At 42.2% G+C, this 26,075-nt stretch overlaps 1 protein-coding gene across 1 annotated transcript in view; it reads right to left on the bottom strand.

The window, feature by feature from the left end:
• Positions 1-26,075, bottom strand: part of YME1L1 (YME1 like 1 ATPase) — a 151,173-nt gene that overhangs the window by 14,186 nt on the left and 110,912 nt on the right. The window contains exons 16-18 of the mRNA XM_053715694.1: positions 11,399-11,525; positions 11,230-11,303; positions 873-959 (exon numbers count right to left, since the gene is read on the bottom strand). Coding sequence (XP_053571669.1) covers positions 873-959; positions 11,230-11,303; positions 11,399-11,525 — 288 coding nt within the window. The remainder of the gene's footprint in view (positions 1-872; positions 960-11,229; positions 11,304-11,398; positions 11,526-26,075) is intronic.

A 26,075-nucleotide genomic window follows, 5' to 3' on the forward strand; every position in this document is an offset into this window, starting at 1 on the left:
CTTGCAGAAACATGTGTGGCCTTACTTTCAAGAACAGAAAGTTTGCATTAAATTTTAAACAATCTCTAGTATTCTAGTAGTCTAGGCAGGTGCTAGAAATATTCAGTGATGCTGCTACCACCAGTCCCTTTCCCTCTTTGCATGTTAGATTTTGAGCAATAACTAGCTCAAATTGAATTATAAGTAAGACTTTGAGCTAAGCTGTATAACAAGTGGTATTTTTGCAATATCACACTATTTTTGCACCGGTCTCTCAAAATGTATGCAAGCCCTTATGTTATTCAGTAAGAAACCAACCCTTCTTAGGTGTGTGCCACAAATAAAAGTTAATTAAATAAACCTCCAAACGTGAAAACCATGAATATCGTGAAACATACTGCAGGTACTTAACTTAAAGGGACAGTAAAGTCATAGTTAGACATTCATGATTTAGACAGAACATACAATGTTAAACAAGTTTCCAATTTAGATCTATTATTTAATTTGCTTCCTTCTCTTGTTATCTTTTGCTGAACGGTTTATCTAGGTAAGCTCAGGAGCAGCAAAGAGCCTAGGTTCTAGCTGCTGATTGGTGGCTGCATATATATATATATATATATATATACACACACATACACTGATTGTCATTGGCTCACCCATGTGTTCAGTTAGAAACCAGTAGTGCATTGCTGCTCCTTCAACAAATTATACCAAGAGAATTAAGCAAATTTGATAATAGAAGTAAACTGGAAACTATTTTACAATTGTATGTTCTACCTAAATCATGAAATAAATTCTTTGGGTTTCATGTCCCTTTAACTACGTATACCGAGTACACATTTATGCTATCTTCATAATCATAACATTTGTACAGCACACCAAGACATTCTCACCTTTAGAAGAGTTCTCACTTCATGCTCAATAGCCGCTTGAGTTTCTGGGCTCAGCTTTTCTGTATCACTATAAGTCATAACACCCAGCTACGGTAGGAAATAAATAGATTATTTCTTTCACACACAGATTTACGGTTTTGCATTCTTCACAATTAAATAAAAGCATAATTACCGAGTTATTTCCTCTATGGCACCTTAGAGTAATAATGCTTAAACAAGAAAATGAAAATCAAATAATATATTTGTAAAAAAAATATATACTGATCTAGTTTTTGTTAATTAACAATAGGATTATAAGCCAATTGTTAAAAGGGGTAGTAAATAGCTTGTAATTAAAAGACATGTCTGTTGTGTTTCTTTAGAACATCATATGAGCCAATTCTTAAAGTTTTTAAAACAAATTATCCTTTTTCACTGCAATTATTTATCAATAGCCAAAATCCACCCAACCATTTGCCTTCTATGGAGGAGCCAATCTGGGCTTCAGTCCAAAGACAGCAAGGCTAGAGCCACAGTCACAACGTTAGTATAAAGAGCATTGTTTTGAGAATTAATAATTGCTCAATTACATAAAAGGGGGCAACATAAATAATATTACAAAGTTGTTTCTTCACGCATAAACATTGTATATAAAAATCTTAAGGTGTTCACTGCCCCTTTAATGTATATTGGGCCTGCATTCTTAGCACTACTATAATGCATTAGAACAGACTGTAAAAAAAAACACTTCAGTGCAAGGTATTTGTATCCACAAAGTATGATTGTGAAAGCTTTCGTTATTTTTAAAATTTTGGGTGAGCTACTGGATGAGAAATAATTGTGCAGCACCTCACAGTATGATGGAGTCAAAATGGAAGAGTTGAAGTGTCCGCATGAGTAAATACCGAATGATATTTTAAAGGACATTTTAAATGGTTGTATAAGACAGAGCATCCAAAGCTTCAGTTAAAATAATAAGGGTACTGAACTCAAAATTGAATGTTATGTAAACTCAAAACTATAACCATGACCAACAGGCACACCTACCACAAATGTCAGAAAGCAGCATATTCAGTTAGTGATTTTAATTGGTACAGCAATATGTAAACAAGCTCACAATAACTGCATTTTTTATGCAGGAACTAGACTTACACTTTGTAAAACATAAAAGCCAAACAAAGCAAAGGTTTAAACAAAAGCTTAGAGGAAGTGTACTGAGAGGACAAGGTGTCTTCTAAAAACATAAATTATGCTTACCTGATAATTTCATTTTCTTCCGTGGGAAAGAGTCCACAGCCGCATTCATTACTTGTGGGAAATAAGAACCTGGCCACCAGGAGGAGGCAAACACCCACCAGCCAAAGGCTCAAATACTCCTCCCACTTCCCCTATCCCCCAGTCATTCTACAGAGGAACAAGGAACAGTGTACGAAATAACAAGGTGAAAGGGTGCCAGAAGACTCTACATGAAAACACCTCCAAAAAACGGGCGGGGGGCTGTGGACTCTTTCACACGGAAGAAAATGAAATTATCAGGTAAACATAATTTATGTTTTTCTTCCTAATGGGAAAGAGTCCATAGTCACATTCATTACTTGTGGGAAAATTATACCCAAGCCAAAGAGGACACTGAATGCCAAGAACGGGAGGGTAAGAGGCGGCCCAATCTGAGGGCACCAGAACTGGACCACATTACTATAAGAAAAAAGTAGCGGTCCACAGCACTTGTATAAAAAGTAACTTTTATTAGCACATAAATGTAAGTGATAAGTCGTGATACAGCAGACAAAATAGCATTCAGTGCACGTTGAAGACCAGGGTAGCCACCAATACCCTCAGTTCATAGAAATCCAGTAGCGGTCCACAGCACTTGTATAAAAAACAGAATTTATGCTTACCTGATAAATTACTTTCTCCAACGGTGTGTCCGGTCCACGGCGTCATCCTTACTTGTGGTGAAATATCTCTTCCCCAACAGGAAATGGCAAAGAGTCCCAGCAAAGCTGGCCATATAGTCCCTCCTAGGCTCCGCCCACCCCAGTCATTCGACCGACAGACAGGAGGAAAAATATAGGAGAAACCATATGGTACCGTGGTGACTGTAGTTAGAGAAAATAATTCATCAGACCTGATTAAAAAACCAGGGCGGGCCGTGGACCGGACACACCGTTGGAGAAAGTAATTTATCAGGTAAGCATAAATTCTGTTTTCTCCAACATTGGTGTGTCCGGTCCACGGCGTCATCCTTACTTGTGGGAACCAATACCAAAGCTTTAGGACACGGATGAAGGGAGGGAGCAAATCAGGTTACCTAAACGGAAGGCACCACAGCTTGCAAAACCTTTCTCCCAAAAATAGCCTCCGAAGAAGCAAAAGTATCAAATTTGTAAAATTTGGCAAAAGTGTGCAGTGAAGACCAAGTCGCTGCCTTACATATCTGATCAACAGAAGCCTCGTTCTTGAAGGCCCATGTGGAAGCCACAGCCCTAGTGGAGTGAGCTGTGATTCTTTCAGGAGGCTGCCGTCCGGCAGTCTCGTAAGTCAATCGGATGATGCTTTTAAGCCAAAAGGAAAGAGAGGTAGAAGTCGCTTTTTGACCTCTCCTTTTACCAGAATAGACGACAAACAGAGAAGATGTTTGTCTGAAATCTTTTGTAGCTTCTAAATAGAATTTTAGAGCACGGACTACGTCCAAATTGTGTGGCAAACTTTCCTTCTTTGAAACTGGATTCGGACACAAAGAAGGTACAACTATCTCCTGGTTAATATTTTTGTTAGAAACAACCTTTGGAAGGAAACCAGGCTTAGTACGCAAAACCACCTTATCTGCATGGAACACCAGATAGGGCGGAGAACACTGCAGAGCAGATAACTCTGAAACTCTTCTAGCAGAAGAAATAGCAATCAAAAACAAAACTTTCCAAGATAACAACTTAATATCTATGGAATGTAGAGGTTCAAACGGAACCCCTTGAAGAACTGAAAGAACTAGATTTAAACTCCAGGGAGGAGTCAAAGGTCTGTAAACAGGCTTGATCCTAACCAGAGCCTGAACAAATGCTTGAACATCTGGCATAGCTGCCAATCGTTTGTGTAGTAAGACAGATAAAGCAGAAATCTGTCCCTTTAGAGAACTCGCAGATAATCCTTTATCCAAACCTTCTTGTAGAAAGGAAAGAATCTTAGGAATTTTTACCTTATTCCAAGGGAATCCCTTGGATTCACACCAGCAGATATATCTTTTCCATATTTTATGGTAAATCTTTCTAGTTACCGGTTTTCTGGCCTGAACCAGAGTATCAATAACCGAAACTGAAAACCCACGCTTTGATAGAATCAAGCGTTCAATCTCCAAACCGTCAGCTGGAGGGAGACCAGATTTGGATGTTCGAATGGACCCTGAACAAGAAGGTCCTGTCTCAAAGGTAGCTTCCATGGTGGAACCGATGACATATTCACCAGGTCTGCATACCAAGTCCTGCGTGGCCACGCAGGAGCTATCAAGATCACCGAGACCCTCTCCTGTTTGATCCTGGCTACCAGCCTGGGAATGAGAGGAAACGGTGGGAACACATAAGCTAGGTTGAAGGTCCAAGGCGCTACTAGTGCATCCACTAGAGTCGCCTTGGGATCCCTGGATCTGGACCCGTAGCAAGGAACCTTGAAGTTCTGACGAGACGCCATCAGATCCATGTCTGGAATGCCCCATAATTGAGTCAACTGGGCAAAAATCTCCGGGTGGAGTTCCCACTCCCCCGGATGGAATGTCTGACGACTCAGATAATCCGCTTCCCAGTTTTCCACACCTGGGATGTGGATCGCAGATAGATGGCAGGAGTGATTCTCCGCCCATTGTATTATTTTGGTTACTTCTTTCATCGCCAGGGAACTCCTTGTTCCCCCCTGATGATTGATATACGCAACAGTCGTCATGTTGTCTGATTGGAATCTTATGAATCTGGCCTTTGCAAGCTGAGGCCAAGCCCTGAGAGCATTGAATATCGCTCTTAGTTCCAGAATGTTTATCGGGAGAAGAGACTCTTCCCGAGACCATAGTCCCTGAGCTTTCAGGGATTCCCAGACCGCACCCCAGCCCACTAGACTGGCGTCGGTCGTGACAATGACCCACTCTGGTCTGCGGAAGCTCATTCCCTGGGATAGGTGGTCCAGGGATATCCACCAACGGAGTGAATCTCTGGTCTTCTGATCTACTTGAATCACTGGAGACAAGTCTGTATAGTCCCCATTCCACTGTTTCAGCATGCACAGTTGTAATGGTCTTAGATGAATTCATGCAAAAGGAACTATGTCCATTGCTGCAACCATCAACCCTACTACTTCCATGCACTGAGCTATGGAAGGACGTGGAACAGAATGAAGAACTTGACAAGCGCTTAGAAGTTTTGACTTTCTGACATCTGTCAGAAAGATCCTCATTTCTAAGGAATCTATTATTGTTCCCAGGAAGGGAACTCTTGTTGACGGAGACAGAGAACTTTTTTCTATGTTCACCTTCCATCCGTGAGATCTGAGAAAGGCCAGAACGATGTCTGTATGAGCCTTTGCTTTTGAAAGGGACGACGCTTGTATTAGAATGTCGTCCAAGTATGGTACTACTGCAATGCCCCTCGGTCTTAGAACCGCTAGAAGGGACCCGAGTACCTTTGTGAAAATCCTTGGAGCAGTGGCTAATCCGAATGGGAGGGCCACAAACTGGTAATGTTTGTCCAGAAAGGCGAACCTTAGGAACTGATGATGATCTTTGTGGATAGGAATATGTAGGTACGCATCCTTTAGATCCACGGTAGTCATAAATTGACCTTCCTGGATAGTGGGTAGAATCTTTCGAATGGTTTCCATTTTGAACGATGGTACCCTGAGAAATTTGTTTAGGATCTTTAAATCCAGAATTGGTCTGAAGGTTCCCTCTTTTTTGGGAACTACGAACAGATTTGAGTAAAATCCCATTCCTTGTTCCGTCATTGGAACTGGGTGTATCACTCCCATCTTTAGCAGGTCTTCTACACAATGTAAGAACGCCTGTCTCTTTATTTGGTTTGAGGATAAGTGAGACATGTGGAACCATCCCCTTGGGGGTAGTTCCTTGAATTCCAGAAGATAACCCTGAGAAACTATTTCTAGCGTCCAGGGATCCTGAACATCTCTTGCCCAAGCCTGAGCAAAGAGAGAGAGTCTGCCCCCCACTAGATCCGGTCCCGGATCGGGGGCTACTCCTTCATGCTGTTTTGTTAGCGGTAGCAGGCTTCTTGGTCTGCTTACCCTTGTTCCAGCCTTGCATCGGTTTCCAGGCTGGTTTGGACTGTGAGGCATTACCCTCTTGCTTAGAGGATGCAGAATTAGAGGCCGGTCCGTTCCTGAAATTACGAAAGGAACGAAAATTAGACTTATTCTTGGCCTTGAAAGGCCTATCTTGTGGGAGGGCGTGGCCCTTTCCCCCAGTGATGTCTGAGATAATCTCTTTCAATTCTGGTCCAAAGAGAGTTTTACCCTTGAAGGGGATGTTAGGCAATTTTGTCTTGGATGATACATCCGCTGACCAAGACTTTAGCCAAAGCGCTCTGCGTGCCACAATTGCAAACCCTTAATTTTTCGCCGCTAATCTAGCTAATTGCAAAGCGGCATCTAAAATAAAAGAGTTAGCCAACTTAAGTGCGTGAACTCTGTCCATAACCTCCTCATATGGAGTCTCTCTACTGAGCGACTTTTCTAGTTCCTCGAACCAGAACCACGCTGCTGTAGTGACAGGAACAATGCACGAAATGGGTTGTAGAAGGTAACCTTGCTGTACAAAAATCTTTTTAAGCAAACCTTCCAATTTTTTATCCATAGGATCTTTGAAAGCACAACTATTTTCGATAGGAATAGTAGTGCGCTTGTTTAGAGTAGAAACTGCCCCCTCGACCTTAGGGACTGTCTGCCATAAGTCCTTTCTGGGGTCGACCATAGGAAATAATTTCTTAAATATAGGGGGGGGGAACAAAAGGTATGCCGGGCTTCTCCCACTCCTTATTCACTATGTCTGCCACCCGCTTGGGTATAGGAAAAGCGTCGGGGTGCACCGGAACATCTAGGAACTTGTCCATCTTGCATAATTTTTCTGGAATGACCAAGTTGTCACAATCATCCAGAGTAGATAACACCTCCTTAAGCAGTGCGCGGAGATGTTCTAATTTAAATTTAAATGTCACAACATCAGGTTCAGCCTGTTGAGAAATTTTTTCTGAATCTGAAATTTCCCCATCTGACAAAACCTCCCTCACGGCCCCTTCAGATTGGTGTGAGGGTATGACAGAACAATTATCATCAGCGCCCTCCTGCTCTTCAGTGTTTAAAACAGAGCAATCGCGCTTTCTCTGATATGCAGGGATTTTGGATAAAATATTTGCTATGGAGTTATCCATTACAGCCGTCAATTGTTGCATGGTAATAAGCATTGACGCGCCAGAAGTACTAGGGGCCTCCTGCGTGGGCAAAACTGGCGTAGACACAGAAGGAGATGATGTAGAACCATGTCTACTCCCTTCACTTGAGGAATCATCTTGGGCAATTTCATTATTTGTGCCAGTACTGTCCTTACTTTGTTTGGACGCTATGGCACAATTATCACACAATTTTGAAGGGGGAGACACATTGGCTTTCATACATATAGAACATAGCTTATCTGAAGGCACAGACATGTTAAACAGGCTTAAACTTGTCAATAAAACACAAAAAACGTTTTAAAACAAAACCGTTACTGTCTCTTTAAATTTTAAACAGAGCACACTTTATTACTGAATATGTGAAAATATATGAAGGAATTGTTCAAAAGTTACCAAAATTTCACCACAGTGTCTAAAAGCATTAAAAGTATTGCACACCAATTTTCAGAGCTTTAACCCTTAAAATAACGAAACCGGAGCCGGTTACAGATTTAACCCCTCTACAGTCCCAGCTACAGCCTTTGCTGTGACTTTACCAAGCCCAGAGGGGAATACGATACCAAATGACGCCTTCTAGGAACTTTTCCAACTACTCTCAGCTCCTCACACATGCATCTGCATGTCTTGCACTCAAAAACAAATGCGCAGTAATGGCGCGAAAATGAGGCTCAGCCTACAACTGGGAAGGCCCTTCCTGACTGGAAAAGGTGTCTAACATAGTGCCTGACGTTAAAAAACGTTCCCCAAGTTTATAAGTGTGAATTATCAGCATAAACATGTATAAAATGTCCCTAAAAGTGTCTACCAGTTTTATAGCCCATATTAAGCCCTTTATTCTGTTTGAGACTAAGAAAATGGCTTACCGGTCCCCATGAGGGGAAATGACAGCCTTCCAGCATTACACAGTCTTGTTAGAAATATGGCTAGTCATACTTTAAGCAGAAAAGTCTGCTAACTGTTTCCCCCAACTGAAGTTACTTCATCTCAACAGTCCTATGTGGAAACAGCACTCGATTTTAGTTACTGTCTGCTAAAATCATCTTCCTCTCACAAACAGAAATCTTCATCTTTTTCTGTTTCAGAGTAAATAGTACATACCAGCACTATTTTAAAATAACAAACTCTTGATAGTAGAATAAAAAAACTACAACTAAACACCACATACTCTTAACCATCTCCGTGGAGATGTTGCCTGTGCAACGGCAAAGAGAATGACTGGGGTGGGCGGAGCCTAGGAGGGACTATATGGCCAGCTTTGCTGGGACTGTATTTTTCTAACCGATAAATTACGGAGGTATTTTTATGACTAACAAATTATGGTAATATTAATAGTATGCCATTTAAAACTGTATAAGTTTGAACATGATACTATGTATATATATATTCAATGTTTTTAATTGTAGGGGTAATGAAGAAACTGCTAAATAATAAGCCAAGGATATATGAAAATTGATGTTAAAAAATTGGGTCACTTGTAGCAGTTATAGCTACCTAGGTAGCTGCTATTAGACTGCTAAACTACGTAACATACAAGGATTGTAGTAACATGAATAGGCCAGTAGATGGCAGACTAAGTGTGTAAAATGAAGATTTTGGCGCCTATTTACCCATAAAAGGCAGTGAGAAAAGTTTAACATGCATGATTAAGGGGGAGACCCCGAAACGTCACTTATCTGTTACATGTATGTGCTAATAAAGGATACTTTTTATACAAGTGCTGTGGACCGCTACTGGATTTCTATGAACTGAGGGTATTGGTGGCTACCCTGGGCTTCAACGTGCACTGAATGGTATTTTGTCTGCTGTATCACGACTTGCATATTAACATAAAGAAAAAAAGGCCCACTTCATCCAAAAACCATGAAGAAAAATGGCCCCAAAGACAAAAACGACAGTCCCAAGCCTGGCTAAAAACCACACACACAACGCAACCGAGCCTACTTAAAACTCCCGTCCCATTGCAAAGAGTAATACCCTCCATAAGAGGCACACTTTTTTTGAGAGAAAAAATAAAATAGTTTTTGTTAAACGTTAAACTTCTGACACTTCTCTGCCAACCTCCTGGGACGAAAGGTAAAGAATGACTGGGGGATAGGGGAAGTGGTAGGAGCATTTGAGCCTTTGGCTGGTGTGTCTTTGCCTCCTCCTGGTGGCCAGGTTCTTATTTCCCACAAGTAATGAATGCGGCAGTGGACTCTTTCCCATTAGGAAGAAAAAATGCACGATTAAAGCCTTCCACCAGTGGGTGGTGTGGGCTGCTATTTTGAGAAAAAGAGCCTTACTAGTATAACCAGAGTGAAAGACTAAATATATGTAATGTATATATAATGTGGTCCACAAGAAACATCCCATATGTTGCAAAGTCTATGACAATGTTTCCCTATTTTAACCTCCTAAACAAAATGGATGTAGCCACTACTTCACAGGGTATTTTACCCAGCGTACAGTGATGCTTTAGTAGCTGGCTCATGCTGCGGTCCTACATACAGGGGCAGAATGCATCTGCGTTTATATGGTAAGGAAGAACTGATCGTTCTCCCTTTACCATATGAAGGCAGATCGCTGACACAGACAGTGACACTATTTCTTTACACTACAGATAAATGATTTGGTAAAGGAGGGAGAGGCATGGGTCCCCTATGCTACAAAAAAAGGGTTATGAGAGGGGGTCCATATGGATGATCTCTTGGAGGGGGAGGGGTGAAGCTACACTACAAAAAAAACTTTTTTTTTTATTAATAAATACAGTACATTTGAAAACATAATAACATTTCTACAAACTGGGTACTGGCAGACAGCTGCCAGAACCTAAGATGGTGGATTCTAGTGAAAGTGTTAGAAAGCTCTTTGGGTGGGATAAGGTAGGGACCAGGGGTGGGAAGGAAATCTCTACACTACAGCTACCTTATTAACCCCTTCACTGCTGGGAAAATAAGTGTGGTGCGCAGCTGCGATTAGTAGCTTCTAATTACCAAAAAGCAATAGCAAAGACACCCATGTCTGCTATTTCTGAACAAAGTAGATCCCAGAGAAGCTTTTACAACCATTTGTCTTATGACTGCACAAGCGGTATGTAAATAATGTCAGTAACAAACCCAATATTTTATTTTAATAATCTGATCCCCCATTTGGAGGAGAAATGTTGGCATAAAAATATACCAAAATGGACCTAAACCAAACTTGTCCTCAGGCCTCCCTAACAGGCCAGATTTTGAGGATATCTGAACGGGAGCACAGGTGAAATCATCAGCTGATTAGTAAACATGGTTATTTTACCTGCTCTCACCCAAGGTAATCCTGAAAATCTCCCGTTAGGAAGGCCTGAGGACAGGTTTGAAAACCAATGGCCTAGATTAATACCTTGGGTTGTCTACTAAATAAAAGAAAATATATAGTTTTGATAGGTGAATAAAAAAAAAAAAACAATGCTTTATTTTTGTTTAAACTGAGTCGTAGCAAGAATCCGAAAAATTATCTGGTACTTTGGGCACGTTTTTCTCTGACATTCACAGTACTGAAGGGGTAAATGAATGAGAATGTAATACAGTAGCTATTTTTCATATAGTATTCATGGTGCTATATTTTACTAACTAATCAGCCTGTTTTTAACCAAAACGGCTGAACCAACAAGAAGCTCAAGCAGGGGTATTCCAAACAATATACCATAAAAGGAGCAGCCAATAGTCAAGTTTAATAATCAAGTACTTAAATCCCATTTTAACCAGTAGATGATGACTTACTGTCCTTCGAATTATTGAAAAAAGGTTGGCAATACATTTTTTGGGACTCGAGTACTCTTTAGACTGATTATACATTATAAATTACTATTGTATGGATGTTTTTTTAAATATCTAGCTACATATAAGTTTTGTTTACTTAAGAAAATAAAAAACATAGGAAGTAAAGTCATTTGGTAAAGGTGCCAGTTCCCTTACCTTTTCACTCATTCCAAATTTAGTCACCATCAGCTTTGCTATTTTTGTTGCACTATCAAAGTCACTGGATGCCCCTTAAAAAAATAAAAACCATGTGTAATCGGGAACTCCATGATGCAGCTTGATATCAAACTAAGCAAAATGTATAAAAGAGCCAAGTTAGACCAACCTGTAGTAATGTGTTCTATTCCAAAAATGATTTCTTCTGCTACTCTCCCCCCCATGCTCACGTCCATCTGAGCAAGAAGCTGGGATTTTGTTTCACTCCAGCGATCGTTCTCTGGCAGAAGAGATACCTGAAAAATAAATATATAGAACAATAACAATGCTTTCATCATGCTACGTGTTCAGAAAGTTTAATGGTGTCTTTATTATAGATAAGAAAACACTTCCAAATTTACATAAACATTAAAGGGACAATAATCCCAATTTTTTTCTTTCATGATTTAGAAAGAGCATGCCATTTTAAACAACTTTCTAAATTACTTCTATTATCTAATTTGCTTCATTCTCTTGATTTTATTTGCTGAAAAGCATATCTAGATAGGCTCTGTAGCTGCTGATTGGTGGCAGCACATAGATGCCTCGTGTGATTGGCTCACCCATGTGCACTGCTCTTTCTGAAACAAAGGATATCTCAATAATGAAGCAAATTAGATAATATAAGTAAATTGGAATGTTGTTTAAAATTGTATTTTCTATCTGAATAATGAAAGAATACATTTGGGTTTAATGTCCCTTTAAACATTATCATTTATAAAGAACGTTTGCCATATCAATATTTAAATTTTGCACCAATTTATAAAAAAAGGAGCTAAATGATTTACTCAAAAGATATCTTGAGTCATTCCCTTTGGAGACAGGAACCCCCTAACACTAACTGGATTGCCTGTAATTCAAGAAAATTAAACACACAAACCACACTGAACAGAACATATAAATCTGCCCGAATTAGAAGTAGCTATGTTTTTTCACAGTTCATGCTTGCTTTCCTTTACAAATAATGGCAATCATGGCTTATTTTAGAAGGGATCATTTAAGTGTAAATCTTGTGTTAAAAGAAATAAGAAAAAAAAAACCCACTAAAAACACCGTGCTCTCATAACAATTGGTTGTGCATCAACAGGGGGGCAACTAGCAGTGGTGGAGAACTTAAAGGGACATTAAACTCAATTTTTTTCTTTCATGATTCAGATAGAGAATACCAATTTAAACAATTTTCTAATTTACTTCTGTTATCTAATTTGCTTCATTCTCTTGATATTCCTTGCTGAAAAGCATATCTAGATACGCTCAGTAGCTTCTGATTGGTGGCTGCACATATTTGCCTCATGTGATTTGCTCACCCATGTGCATTGCTATTTCTTTAACAAAGGATAGCTAAAGAATTAAGCACATTAGATAATAGAAGTAAATTGGAATGTTGTTTAAAATTGTATTCTCTATCTGAATCATAAAAAGGAAATTTATGCTTACCTGATAAATGTATTTCTTTTACGATAAGAGTCCACAGATTTCATCCTTACTTATGGGATTACGCCTCCTGGTCAACAGGAAGTGGCAAAGTGCACCACAGCAGAGCTGTGTATATAGCTCCTCCCTTCCCTCCCACCTCCAGTCAATCGACCGAAGTTAGGAAGAGAAAGGAAAAGCCAAGGTGCAGAGGTGACTGAAGTTTAACAAAAATAAAAACCTGTCTTAGAAAAATAGGGTGGGCCGTGGACTCGTCGTATCGTAAAATAAATACATTTATCAGGTAAGCATAAATTTCCTTTTCTTTTACAAGATACGAGTCCACGGATTTCATCCTTAATTATGGGATACAATACAAAAGCTATAGGACACGGATGAAAGGGAAGGACAAGACAGGAACCTAAACGGAAGGCACCACTGCTTGAAGAACCTTTCTCCCAAAAACAGCCTCAGAAGAAGCAAAAGTATCAAATTTGTAAAATTTGGAAAAAGTGTGAAGAGACTACCAAGTTGCAGCCTTGCAAATCTGTTCAACAGAAGCATCATTCTTAAATGCCCATGAGGAGGCCACAGCCCTAGTGGAATGAGCCGTAATTCTTTCAGGAGGCTGCTGTCCAGTAGTCTCATAAGCAAGATAGATGATACTCTTCAGCCAAAAAGAAAGAGGTGTAGCCGTAGCTTTCTAGCCACTACGTCTCCCAGAAAAAACAACAAACAATGAATATGATTGCCGAAAATCTTTAGTCGCCTGCAAGTATAACTTCAGGGAACGAACTACGTCTAAGTTATGTAACAGACGCTCCTTCTTTGAAGAAGGATTAGGACACAAGGAAGGAACCACAATTTCCTGATTAATATTCTTATTAGAAACCACCTTAGGAAGAAAACCAGGTTTGGTATGTAAGACCACCTTATCAGAATGAAAAATAAAGCTGAAAGCTCAGAAACTCTGCGAGCAGAAGAAATAGCAACCAAAAATAAAACTTTCCAAGATAACAACTTAATATCTATGGAATGCATAGGTTCAAACGGAACCCCTTGAAGAACATTAAGAACTAAATTCAAGCTCCAAGGAGGAGCACTTGGTCTGATTCTAGTTAGAGCCTGACAAAAGGATTGAACGTCTGGAACATCTGACAGACGTTTGTGTAACAGAATAGACAAAGCAAAAATCTGTCCCTTTAAGAAACTTGCTGATAACCCTTTCTCCAATCCTTCTTGGAGAAAAGATAAAATCCTGGGAATCCTAACCCTACTCCACGAGTAGCCCTTGGATAAGCACCAATAAAGATATTTACGCCATATCTTACGGTAAATCTTTCTAGTAACAGGCTTACGAGCCTGAATCAAGGTATCAATGACCGCATCAGAGAACCCTCGCTTAGATAAAATCAAGCGTTCAATCTCCAAGCAGTTAGCTGTAGAGAAACTAGATTTAGGTGATGGAAGGGTCCCTGCATGAGAACGTCCTGCCTCAATGGAAGCCTCCACAGTGGCAGAGAGGACATGTCCACTACATCCGCATACCAAATCCTGCGTGGCCACGCAGGAGCGATAAGAATTACTGAAGCCCTCTCCTGTTTGATCCGAGCAATCACCTGGGGAAGGAGAGCAAACGGTGGAAACACATAAGCTAGGATGAACGACCAAGGCACTGCCAAGGCATCTCAATTCGGCCTGAGGATCCCTTCATCTGGATCCGTATCTTGGGAGCTTGGCATTCTGACGAGACGCCATCAGATCCAATTCCGGTCTGCCCCACCTGAGAATCAGAGCGGCACAGCCCTCCGGATGGAGTTCCTATTCCCCCGGATGAAACGTCTGTCTGCTTGCTTCCCAGTTGTCCACTCCTGGGATGTATATTGCTGACAGATAACAAGAGTGAGCTTCCGCCCACCGAATTATCTTGGATACTTCTGTCATCGCTAAGGAACTTCTTGTCCCCCCCTGATGATTGACGTAAGCCAGTCGTGATGTTGTCCGACTGGAACCGAATGAATTTGGCCGAAGCCAACTGAAGCCAAGCCTGAAGCACTTTAAATATCGCTCTTAATTCCAGAATATTGATTGGGAGGAGAGACTCCGACACACCCTGAGCCTTCAGGGAGTTCCAGACTGCACCCCAACCTAGAAGACTGGCGTCCGTTGTCACTATTACCCATGAGGGTCTGCGGAAGCACGTCCCTTGGGACAGATGACCCTGCAACCACCAAAGAAGAGAGTCTCTTGTCTCCTGATCCAGATCTATCTGAGGAGGCAAATCTGCATAATCCCCATTCCATTGTCTGAGCATGCTCAGTTGTAGAGGCCTGAGATGAAATCGAGCAAACGGAATGATGTCCATTGCCGCTACCATTAATCCAATTGCCTCCATACACTGAGCCACTGAAGGTTGAGGATTGGACTGAAGAGCACGTCATGTATTCAGAATATCCCTTCCTGTTTAGCGGAAGCGGCAGAGGGGACTCCCTTGAAATTTCGAAATAAACGAAAATTACTCTCTCTATTCCTCTGCTTAGAAGACATATCCTGAGGTAGTTGATGACCCTTGACTCCCATAATGTCAGAAAACATAATTTATGCTTACCTGATAAATTTATTTCTCTTGTAGTGTAGTCAGTCCACGGGTCATCCATTACTTATGGGATTATATCTCTTCCCCAACAGGAAGTTGCAAGAGGATCACCCAAGCAGATCTGCTATATAGCTCCTCCCCTCACATGTCATATCCAGTCATTCGACCGAAACAAGACGAGAAAGGAGAAACCATAGGGTGCAGTGGTGACTGGAGTTAAATTAAAAAATTTTGAACTGCCTTAAAAGACAGGGCGGGCCGTGGACTGACTACACTACAAGAGAAATAAATTTATCAGGTAAGCATAAATTATGTTTTCTCTTGTTAAGTGTAGTCAGTCCACGGGTCATCCATTACTTATGGGATACTAATACCAAAGCTAAAGTACACGGATGAAGGGAGGGACAAGGCAGGAACATTAAACGGAGGGAACCACTGCCTGAAGTACCTTTCTCCCAAAAATAGCCTCCGAAGAAGCAAAAGTGTCAAATTTGTAAAACTTTGAAAAAGTGTGAAGTGAAGACCAAGTCGCAGCCTTGCAAATCTGTTCAACAGAAGCCTCATTTTTAAAGGCCCAGGTGGAAGCCACAGCTCTAGTAGAATGAGCTGTAATTCTTTCAGGAGGCTGCTGTCCAGCAGTCTCATAGGCTAAACGTATTATGCTACGAAGCCAAAAAGAGAGAGAGGTGGCCGAAGCCTTTTGACCTCTCCTCTGTCCAGAGTAAACGACAAACAGGGAAGAAGTTTGACGAAAATCTTTAGTTGCCTGCAAATAGAACTTCAGGGCACGGACTACGTCCAGATTATGCAAAAGTCGTTCCTTCTTTGAAGAAGGGTTAGGACACAATGATGGAACAACAATCTCTTGATTGATATTCCTGTTAGAAACTACCTTAGGTAAGAACCCAGGTTTAGTACGCAGAACTACCTTGTCTGAATGAAAAATCAGATAAGGAGAATCACAATGTAAGGCAGATAACTCAGAGACTCTTCGAGCCGAGGAAATAGCCATCAAAAACAGAACTTTAGAAGATAACAGCTTGATATCAATGGAATGAAGGGGTTCAAATGGAACGCCTTGCAGGACATTAAGAACTAAGTTTAAGCTCCACGGCGGAGCAACAGTCTTAAACACAGGCTTAATCCGAGCCAAAGCCTGACAAAAAGCCTGAACGTCTGGAATTTCTGCCAGACGCTTGTGTAGAAGAATAGACAGAGCAGAAATCTGTCCTTTTAACGAACTAGCGGATAAGCCCTTTTCTAAACCCTCTTGTAGAAAAGACAATATCCTAGGAATCCTAACCTTACTCCATGAGTAACTCTTTGATTCGCACCAATACAAATATTTACGCCATATCTTATGGTAAATTCTATTGGTAACAGGTTTCCTAGCCTGTATTAGGGTATCAATAACCGACTCCGAGAAGCCACGCTTTGATAGAATCAAGCGTTCAATCTCCATGCAGTCAGCCTCAGAGAAATTAGATTTGGATGGTTGAAAGGACCCTGAATTAGAAGGTCCTGCCTCAGAGGCAGAGACCATGGTGGACAGGACGACATGTCCACTAGGTCTGCATACCAGGTCCTGCGTGGCCATGCAGGCGCTATCAGAATCACTGATGCTCTCTCCTGCTTGATCTTGGCAATCAGTCGAGGCAGCAGCGGAAACGGTGGAAATACATAAGCCATCTGGAAAACCCAAGGGGCTGCTAGAGCATCTATCAGCGCCGCTCCCGGGTCCCTGGACCTGGATCCATAATGAGGAAGCTTGGCGTTCTGGCGAGACGCCATGAGATCCAGATCTGGTTCGCCCCAACGATGAATCAGTTGAGCGAAGACCTCCGGATGAAGTTCCCACTCCCCCGGATGAAAAGTCTGGCGACTTAGAAAATCCGCCTCCCAGTTCTCCACGCCTGGGATGTAGATTGCTGACAGGTGGCAAGAGTGAGACTCTGCCCAGCGAATTATCTTTGAGACTTCCAACATCGCTAGGGAACTCCTGGTTCCCCCTTGATGATTGATGTAAGCCACAGTCGTGATGTTGTCCGACTGAAATCTGATGAACCTCAGAGTTGCTAACTGAGGCCAAGCTAGAAGAGCATTGAATATCGCTCTTAACTCCAGAATATTTATTGGGAGGAGTTTCTCCTCCTGAGTCCATGATCCCTGAGCCTTCAGGGAATTCCAGACTGCGCCCCAACCTAGAAGGCTGGCGTCTGTTGTTACAATCGTCCAATCTGGCCTTTGAAAGGTCATCCCCTTGGACAGGTGGGGCCGAGAAAGCCACCATAGAAGAGAATCTCTGGTCTCTTGGTCCAGATTTAGTAGAGGGGACAAATCTGAATAATCCCCATTCCACTGACTTAGCATGCACAATTGCAGCGGTCTGAGATGCAGTCGCGCAAATGGTACTATGTCCATTGCCGCTACCATTAAGCCGATTACTTCCATGCACTGAGCTACTGACGGGTGTGGAACGGAATGAAGGGCACGGCAAGCATTTAGAAGTTTTGATAACCTGGCCTCCGTCAGGTAAATTTTCATCTCTACAGAATCTATAAGAGTCCCTAGGAAGGGAACCCTTGTGAGTGGTAATAGAGAACTCTTTTCCACGTTCACCTTCCACCCATGCGATCTCAGAAATGCCAGAACTATCTCTGTATGAGACTTGGCAGTTAGAAAACTTGACGCTTGTATCAGAATGTCGTCTAGGTACGGAGCCACCGCTATGCCTCGCGGTCTTAGTACCGCCAGAAGTGAGCCCAGAACCTTTGTAAAGATTCTTGGAGCCGTAGCTAACCCGAAGGGAAGAGCTACAAACTGGTAATGCCTGTCTAGGAAGGCAAATCTTAGGTACCGATAATGATCCTTGTGAATCGGTATGTGAAGGTAGGCATCCTTTAAGTCCACAGTGGTCATGTACTGACCCTCTTGGATCATGGGTAGGATGGTTCGAATAGTTTCCATTTTGAATGATGAAACTCTTAGGAATTTGTTTAGGATCTTTAAGTCCAAAATTGGTCTGAAGGTTCCCTCTTTCTTGGGAACCACAAACAGATTTGAATAGAATCCCTGCCCGTGTTCCGTTCGCGTAACCGGGTGGATTACCCCCATTAGTAAGAGATCTTGTACACAGCGTAGAAACGCCTCTTTCTTTATTTGGTTTGCTGATAACCTTGAAAGATGAAATCTCCCTTGTGGAGGAGAAGCTTTGAAGTCCAGAAGATATCCCTCCAGAGATATGATCTCCAACGCCCAGGGATCCTGGAAATCTCTTGCCCAAGCCTGGGCGAAGAGAGATAGTCTGCCCCCCACTAGATCCGTTTCCGGATAGGGGGCCCTCTCTTCATGCTGTCTTAGGGGCAGCAGCAGGTTTTCTGGCCTGCTTGCCCTTGTTCCAGGACTGGTTAGTTTTCCAGCCCTGTCTGTAACGAGCAACAGCTCCTTCCTGTTTTGGAGCGGAGGAAGTTGATGCTGCTCCTGCCTTGAGGTTACGAAAGGCACGAAAATTAGACTGTTTGGCCTTTGATTTGGCCCTGTCCTGAGGTAGAGCATGGCCCTTACCTCCCGTAATGTCAGCTATAATTTCTTTCAAGCCGGGCCCGAATAAGGTCTGCCCTTTGAAAGGAATATTAAGCAATTTAGATTTAGAAGTCACGTCAGCTGACCAGGATTTAAGCCATAGCGCTCTGCGCGCTTGGATGGCAAATCCGGAGTTCTTAGCCGTAAGTTTGGTTAAATGTACGACGGCATCAGAAACAAATGCGTTAGCTAGCTTAAGTGCTTTAAGCTTGTTCATAATTTCATCCAATGGAGCTGTGCGAATGGCCTCTTCCAGAGACTCAAACCAGAATGCCGCCGCAGCAGTGACAGGCGCAATGCATGCAAGGGGCTGTAAGATAAAACCTTGTTGAACAAACATTTTCTTAAGGTAACCTTCTAATTTTTTATCCATTGGATCTGAAAAAGCACAACTATCCTCCACCGGGATAGTGGTACGCTTAGCTAAAGTAGAAACCGCTCCCTCCACCTTAGGGACCGTCTGCCATAAGTCTCGTGTGGTGGGATCTATAGGAAACATTTTCCTAAATATGGGAGGAGGGGAAAAAGGCACACCGGGTCTATCCCACTCCTTGCTAATAATCTCTGTAAGCCTTTTAGGTATAGGAAACACGTCAGTACACACACCGGTACCGCATAGTATCTATCCAACCTACATAATTTTTCTGGAATTGCAACCGTGTTACAATCATTCAGAGCCGCTAATACCTCCCCTAGCAATATGCGGAGGTTCTCAAGCTTAAATTTAAAATTAGAAATCTCTGAATCCAGTCTCCCTGGATCAGATCCGTCACACGTGTTCATGTTCTGCAAATTGTGACGCAGTATCGGACATGGCTCTCACATCATTAGCGCGCTCTGTCCTTAACCCAGAGCTATCACGCTTGCCTCTTAATTGTGGCAATTTAGATAATACTTCTGTCATAACAGTAGCCATGTCTTGCAAAGTGATTTGTAAGGGCCTCCCTGATGTACTTGGCGCCTCAAAATCACGCACCTCCTGAGCGGGAGGCGAAGGTACTGACACGTGAGGAGAGTTAGTCGGCATAACTTCCCCCTCGTTGTCTGGTGATAATTTCTTTGCATGTAAAGACTGACTTTTATTCAAAGTTACATCAATGCATTTAGTACACAATTTTCTATGGGGCTCCACATTGGCCTTCATACATAGTGAACAAACAGATTCATCTGTGTCAGACATGTTTAAACAGACTAGCAATGAAAATACTTTTCAAATAAATTTACAAGCAATATAAAAAACGCTACTGTGCCTTTAAGAAGCACAAAAAGCTGTCACAGTTGAAATAACAATGAACCAAATTAGTTATAGCAACCAAATTTTCACAGTAAATGTATTAAGTTAGCAAAGGATTGCACCCACCAGCAAATGGATGATTAACCCCTTAATACCCAAAAACGGATAACAATTTAATAATTAACGTTTTTATCACAGTCAAACACACTGTCCCTCAAAATGAATTTTGAAGACCCCTGAGCTCTCTAGAGACGTCCTGGATCATGGAGGATGAAGTAGGAAGATTGTGACTGAATTTTTACTGCTCAAAAAAGCGCTAAAATAGGCCCCTCCCACTCATATTACACAGTGCAGAAGCTCAGTTAACTGTTTCTATGCAGAAACAAAAGTTAGCCATGTGGTAAAAATCATGCCCCAATAAGTTTTATCACCAAGTACCTCACAAAAAACGATTAACATGCCAGTAAACGTTTTGAACATACATTTTAAAAGTGATGAAGTGTGATTAATAAGCCTGCTACCAGTCGCTTTTACTGCAGTTAAGGCTCACACATTACTTCAGTATTAACAGTATTTTCTGAGTCAAATTCCATTCCCTAGAAAAATACTTCAGTGTACACACACTCCTCAGCCTAATACCAGTCGCTACCACTGCATTTAAGGCTGTACTTACATTACATTGGTATCAGCAGTAATTTCTCAGTCAATTCCATTGCTTAGAAAAATAATTTACTGCACATACCTCGTTTGTAGGGGGGCCCTGCATGCTATTCCCCTCTTCTGAAGTTACCTCATTCCTCAGAATGTGCGAGAACAGTCAGTGGATCTTAGTTACGTCTGCCAAGATCATAGAAAACGCAGGCAGATTCTTCTTCTAATGCTGCCTGAGAACAAACAGCACACTCCGGTGCCATTTAAAATAACAAACTTTTGATTGAAGAAATAAACTAAGTTTAAAAACACCACAGCCCTCTCACAACAACCTATCTTTAGTTAGCTTGAAAGAGAATGACTGGATATGACGTGAGGGGAGGAGCTATATAGCAGATCTGCTTGGGTGATCCTCTTGCAACTTCCTGTTGGGGAAGAGATATAATCCCATAAGTAATGGATGACCCGTGGACTGACTACACTTAAGAGAAATGATCTCTTTCAAGACAGGCTCGAATAGGGTCTTTCCCTTGAAAGGAATGGTCAAAAGCTTGGATTTAGAGGACACATCCGCGGACTAAGATTTTAACCATAAGGCTCTGCACGCTAAAATGGCAAAACCTACACCACCAATTTTGCAATCTGAAAGGCGGCATCTGTAACAAAAGAATTAGCCATCTTAAGGGCCTTAATTCTGTTCATTATTTCCTCTAAAGAAGTCTCTGTCTTCAGAGACTCTTCTAAGGCGTCAAACCAAAAGGCAGCAGCAGTTGTGACTGGCACAATGCAGGCCGTCGGTTGTAGAAGAAACTCTTGATGAACAAATAACTTTTTCAGAAGACCCTCTAACTTTTTATCCATAGGGTTCTTGAAAGCACAACTGTCCTCAATAGGGATAGTCGTACGCTTAGCCAGGGTAGAGATAGCTCCCCTCCACCTTAGGGACCGTTTGCCAAGAATCCTGAACGGTGTCAGCTATAGGGTACATTTTCTTAAAAGTAGGGGAAGGAGAAAACGGGATACCCGGTCTTTCCCATTCCCTTGTAATAATTTCCGAAATTCTCTTAGGAACTGGAAAAATATCAGAATAAGAAGGAACCTCTAAATATTTGTCCATCTTACACAATTTCTCTGGAGGTACCACAATAGAGTCACAGTCGTCCAGAGTCGGCAAAACCTCCCGCAACAACAGACGGAGGTGTTCAAGCTTAAATCTAAAGGACATTACGTCTGAATCTGTCCGGGGCAATGCACTTCCTGAATCAGACAATTCCCCTTCAGATAGAATCTCTCTACCTCCCCCTTCAGAGCTCTGGGAGTGTATGTCAGAGATCGCCATCAAAGAGTCAGAAGTCGCCTGGACCATCTGGTCCGCCCTTCTACTACGTTTGCCTTGTAACACTGGCAACTTGGACAAAACCTCTGTAAGAGTAGATGACATAACTGACGCCATATCCTGCAGAGTAAATGAAGTGGACGCAGTTGATGGCGCCTGAGCAGGTGTTAAAGGCTGTGACGCTTGGGGAGAAAGTAGTGGCCCCTGAGTCTCCTCAAGCTGAGAAGCATCCTTAGAGTTATTTGCATGAAAGAAAATTTGTTCTTTAAACTGTAAAGCCCTCTCAGTACAAGAGGGACAAAATGAAAGAGGGGGTTCCACATTGGCAGCTAAGCACATAGAACAAATCTGTTCCAGTAGATCAGCCATGATAAAAAGAAAAACAAGAGCAATATTGGTCGTGTCAGATAAATGAAATAACAAAACAAGTACTGTGTCTTTAAATTCTGAAAAACGGTACTGTGCCTTTAAATTTTAAAATGACATAAAAAATTTATGCAGCTTGAACAATAGAGGCTTTTAACAAAAAGATGAAAAAAACAATCAATACTCAATTGCTAATATCAAAAATATTTGTATCTCAGGAGAATCTAACCCTTATTAGAGTGGCGATTATAGTAACCCCTGCACCAAGTCACAGCTCCGCTGTGGCGCCTACCTCACACCAGACAGGATGCGCAACAATAACAGCCTAGGTCCGCTTGCTGTATTTCAAGTATTAGACCAAGCAGACCTAGGAACAGGAACCCTTCGTGTACGAACGGAATAGCAAATGCACAACAAAACGCGCGAACGGAAGCCCCGCCCATCGTGGGCGGATACAGTCAGAAAAAGCGCCGTAGTGAAAATACAATGTCGGGCAGACCCGACTTGAATACGCCAATGAGACCCTCAATCCATCCACATGTAAAAGAATAAAGGATCCTTTGTTACCACATAGTTCCCCAGCGTCTGCCTGTAAAAAACATTTGACCCTTATACACAAAAAACGGGTCACATAACGCCAACCTTTCTTGCTTTACTACTCACTGTGTATTGCTATAGTGTGCTAAAAGGATACATACAGGGAAATAAACTTTATGTGCAAGCTAGTTACCCCTACTTGTGTTGCAGCAGCTAACGTCAGCCTGTTCTGAGTTACATCTCTCCCAGAAAACAAAAAGACTGTACATACCGTAGCGCTGATCTGAACCTGTCCCACATGATTAAGAGGACTCTTTATATCACCTCCTGTAGGTCTGTGGGGACAAAGAGAGCCTTATGTGATATTCCTATAAGACCATTAGCAGGGCAGCACCAGCATGGGGAGTGAGTGAGAATATAGAAAAAACTCCTCAGTTCCCCTTGTTGAAACATCTGATGCTCCCTCCCTGAGAAAAATAGCACTCACTGGCACTATTTAAAAAACAAACTCTTGATTGAAGAAACTAAACTAACACCTCAATTTACCTCTTCCTATCACTAACACAGGCAAAGAGAATGACTGGGGGTGGGAGGGAAGGGAGGAGCTATATATACAGCTCTGCTGTGGTGCTCTTTGCCACTTCCTGCTGACCACGAGGCGTAATCCCATAAGTAAGGATGAAATCCGTGGACTCGTCTTATCTTGTAAAAGAAATATATATTTTTGGGGTTTAATGTCCCTTTAAGCTATCAAGGACTAACTTGCCTGGGATTATTGACAAGCTCGGCTCTAACGCAACTGGTTGCACATCATCAAGAGGAGGGGTGGCATAAGTAAAAAAACAGAATTTATGTTTACCTGATAAATTACTTTCTCCAACGGTGTGTCCGGTCCACGGCGTCATCCTTACTTGTGGGATATTCTCTTCCCCAACAGGAAATGGCAAAGAGCCCAGCAAAGCTGGTCACATGATCCCTCCTAGGCTCCGCCTACCCCAGTCATTCGACCGACGTTAAGGAGGAATATTTGCATAGGAGAAACCATATGGTACCGTGGTGACTGTAGTTAAAGAAAATAAAATATCAGACCTGATTAAAAAAACCAGGGCGGGCCGTGGACCGGACACACCGTTGGAGAAAGTAATTTATCAGGTAAACATAAATTCTGTTTTCTCCAACATAGGTGTGTCCGGTCCACGGCGTCATCCTTACTTGTGGGAACCAATACCAAAGCTTTAGGACACGGATGAAGGGAGGGAGCAAATCAGGTCACCTAAATGGAAGGCACCACGGCTTGCAAAACCTTTCTCCCAAAAATAGCCTCAGAAGAAGCAAAAGTATCAAACTTGTAAAATTTGGTAAAAGTGTGCAGTGAAGACCAAGTCGCTGCCCTACATATCTGATCAACAGAAGCCTCGTTCTTGAAGGCCCATGTGGAAGCCACAGCCCTAGTGGAATGAGCTGTGATTCTTTCGGGAGGCTGCCGTCCGGCAGTCTCGTAAGCCAATCTGATGATGCTTTTAATCCAAAAAGAGAGAGAGGTAGAAGTTGCTTTTTGACCTCTCCTTTTACCGGAATAAACAACAAACAAGGACGATGTTTGTCTAAAATCCTTTGTAGCATCTAAATAGAATTTTAGAGCGCGAACAACATCCAAATTGTGCAACAAACGTTCCTTCTTTGAAACTGGTTTCGGACACAGAGAAGGTACGATAATCTCCTGGTTAATGTTTTTGTTAGAAACAACTTTTGGAAGAAAACCAGGTTTAGTACGTAAAACCACCTTATCTGCATGGAACACCAGATAAGGAGGAGAACACTGCAGAGCAGATAATTCTGAAACTCTTCTAGCAGAAGAAATTGCAACTAAAAATAAAACTTTCCAAGATAATAACTTAATATCAACGGAATGTAAGGGTTCAAACGGAACCCCCTGAAGAACTGAAAGAACTAAATTGAGACTCCAAGGAGGAGTCAAAGGTTTGTAAACAGGCTTAATTCTAACCAGAGCCTGAACAAAAGCTTGAACATCTGGCACAGCTGCCAGCTTTTTGTGAAGTAACACAGACAAGGCAGAAATCTGTCCCTTCAGGGAACTTGCAGATAATCCTTTTTCCAATCCTTCTTGAAGGAAGGATAAAATCTTAGGAATCTTAACCTTGTCCCAAGGGAATCCTTTAGATTCACACCAACAGATATATTTTTTCCAAATTTTGTGGTAAATCTTTCTAGTTACAGGCTTTCTGGCCTGAACAAGAGTATCGATAACAGAATCTGAGAACCCTCGCTTCGATAAGATCAAGCGTTCAATCTCCAAGCAGTCAGCTGGAGTGAAACCAGATTCGGATGTTCGAACGGACCCTGAACAAGCAGGTCTCGTCTCAAAGGTAGCTTCCAAGGTGGAGCCGATGACATATTCACCAGATCTGCATACCAAGTCCTGCGTGGCCACGCAGGAGCTATCAAGATCACCGACGCCCTCTCCTGATTGATCCTGGCTACCAGCCTGGGGATGAGAGGAAACGGCGGGAACACATAAGCTAGTTTGAAGGTCCAAGGTGCTACTAGTGCATCCACTAGAGCCGCCTTGGGATCCCTGGATCTGGACCCGTAGCAAGGAACTTTGAAGTTCTGACGAGAGGCCATCAGATCCATGTCTGGAATGCCCCACAGCTGAGTGACTTGGGCACAGATTTCCGGATGGAGTTCCCACTCCCCCGGATGTAATGTCTGACGACTCAGAAAATCCGCTTCCCAATTTTCCACTCCTGGGATGTGGATAGCAGACAGGTGGCAGGAGTGAGACTCCGCCCATAGAATGATTTTGGTCACTTCTTCCATCGCTAGGGAACTCCTTGTTCCCCCCTGATGGTTGATGTACGCAACAGTTGTCATGTTGTCTGATTGAAACCGTATGAACTTGGCCCTCGCTAGCTGAGGCCAAGCCTTGAGAGCATTGAATATCGCTCTCAGTTCCAGAATATTTATCGGTAGAAGAGATTCTTCCCGAGACCAAAGACCCTGAGCTTTCAGGGATCCCCAGACCGCGCCCCAGCCCATCAGACTGGCGTCGGTCGTGACAATGACCCACT

Source organism: Bombina bombina, chromosome 5, assembly GCF_027579735.1.
Source record: "Bombina bombina isolate aBomBom1 chromosome 5, aBomBom1.pri, whole genome shotgun sequence".
NCBI classification, from domain to species: Eukaryota; Metazoa; Chordata; class Amphibia; order Anura; family Bombinatoridae; genus Bombina; species Bombina bombina.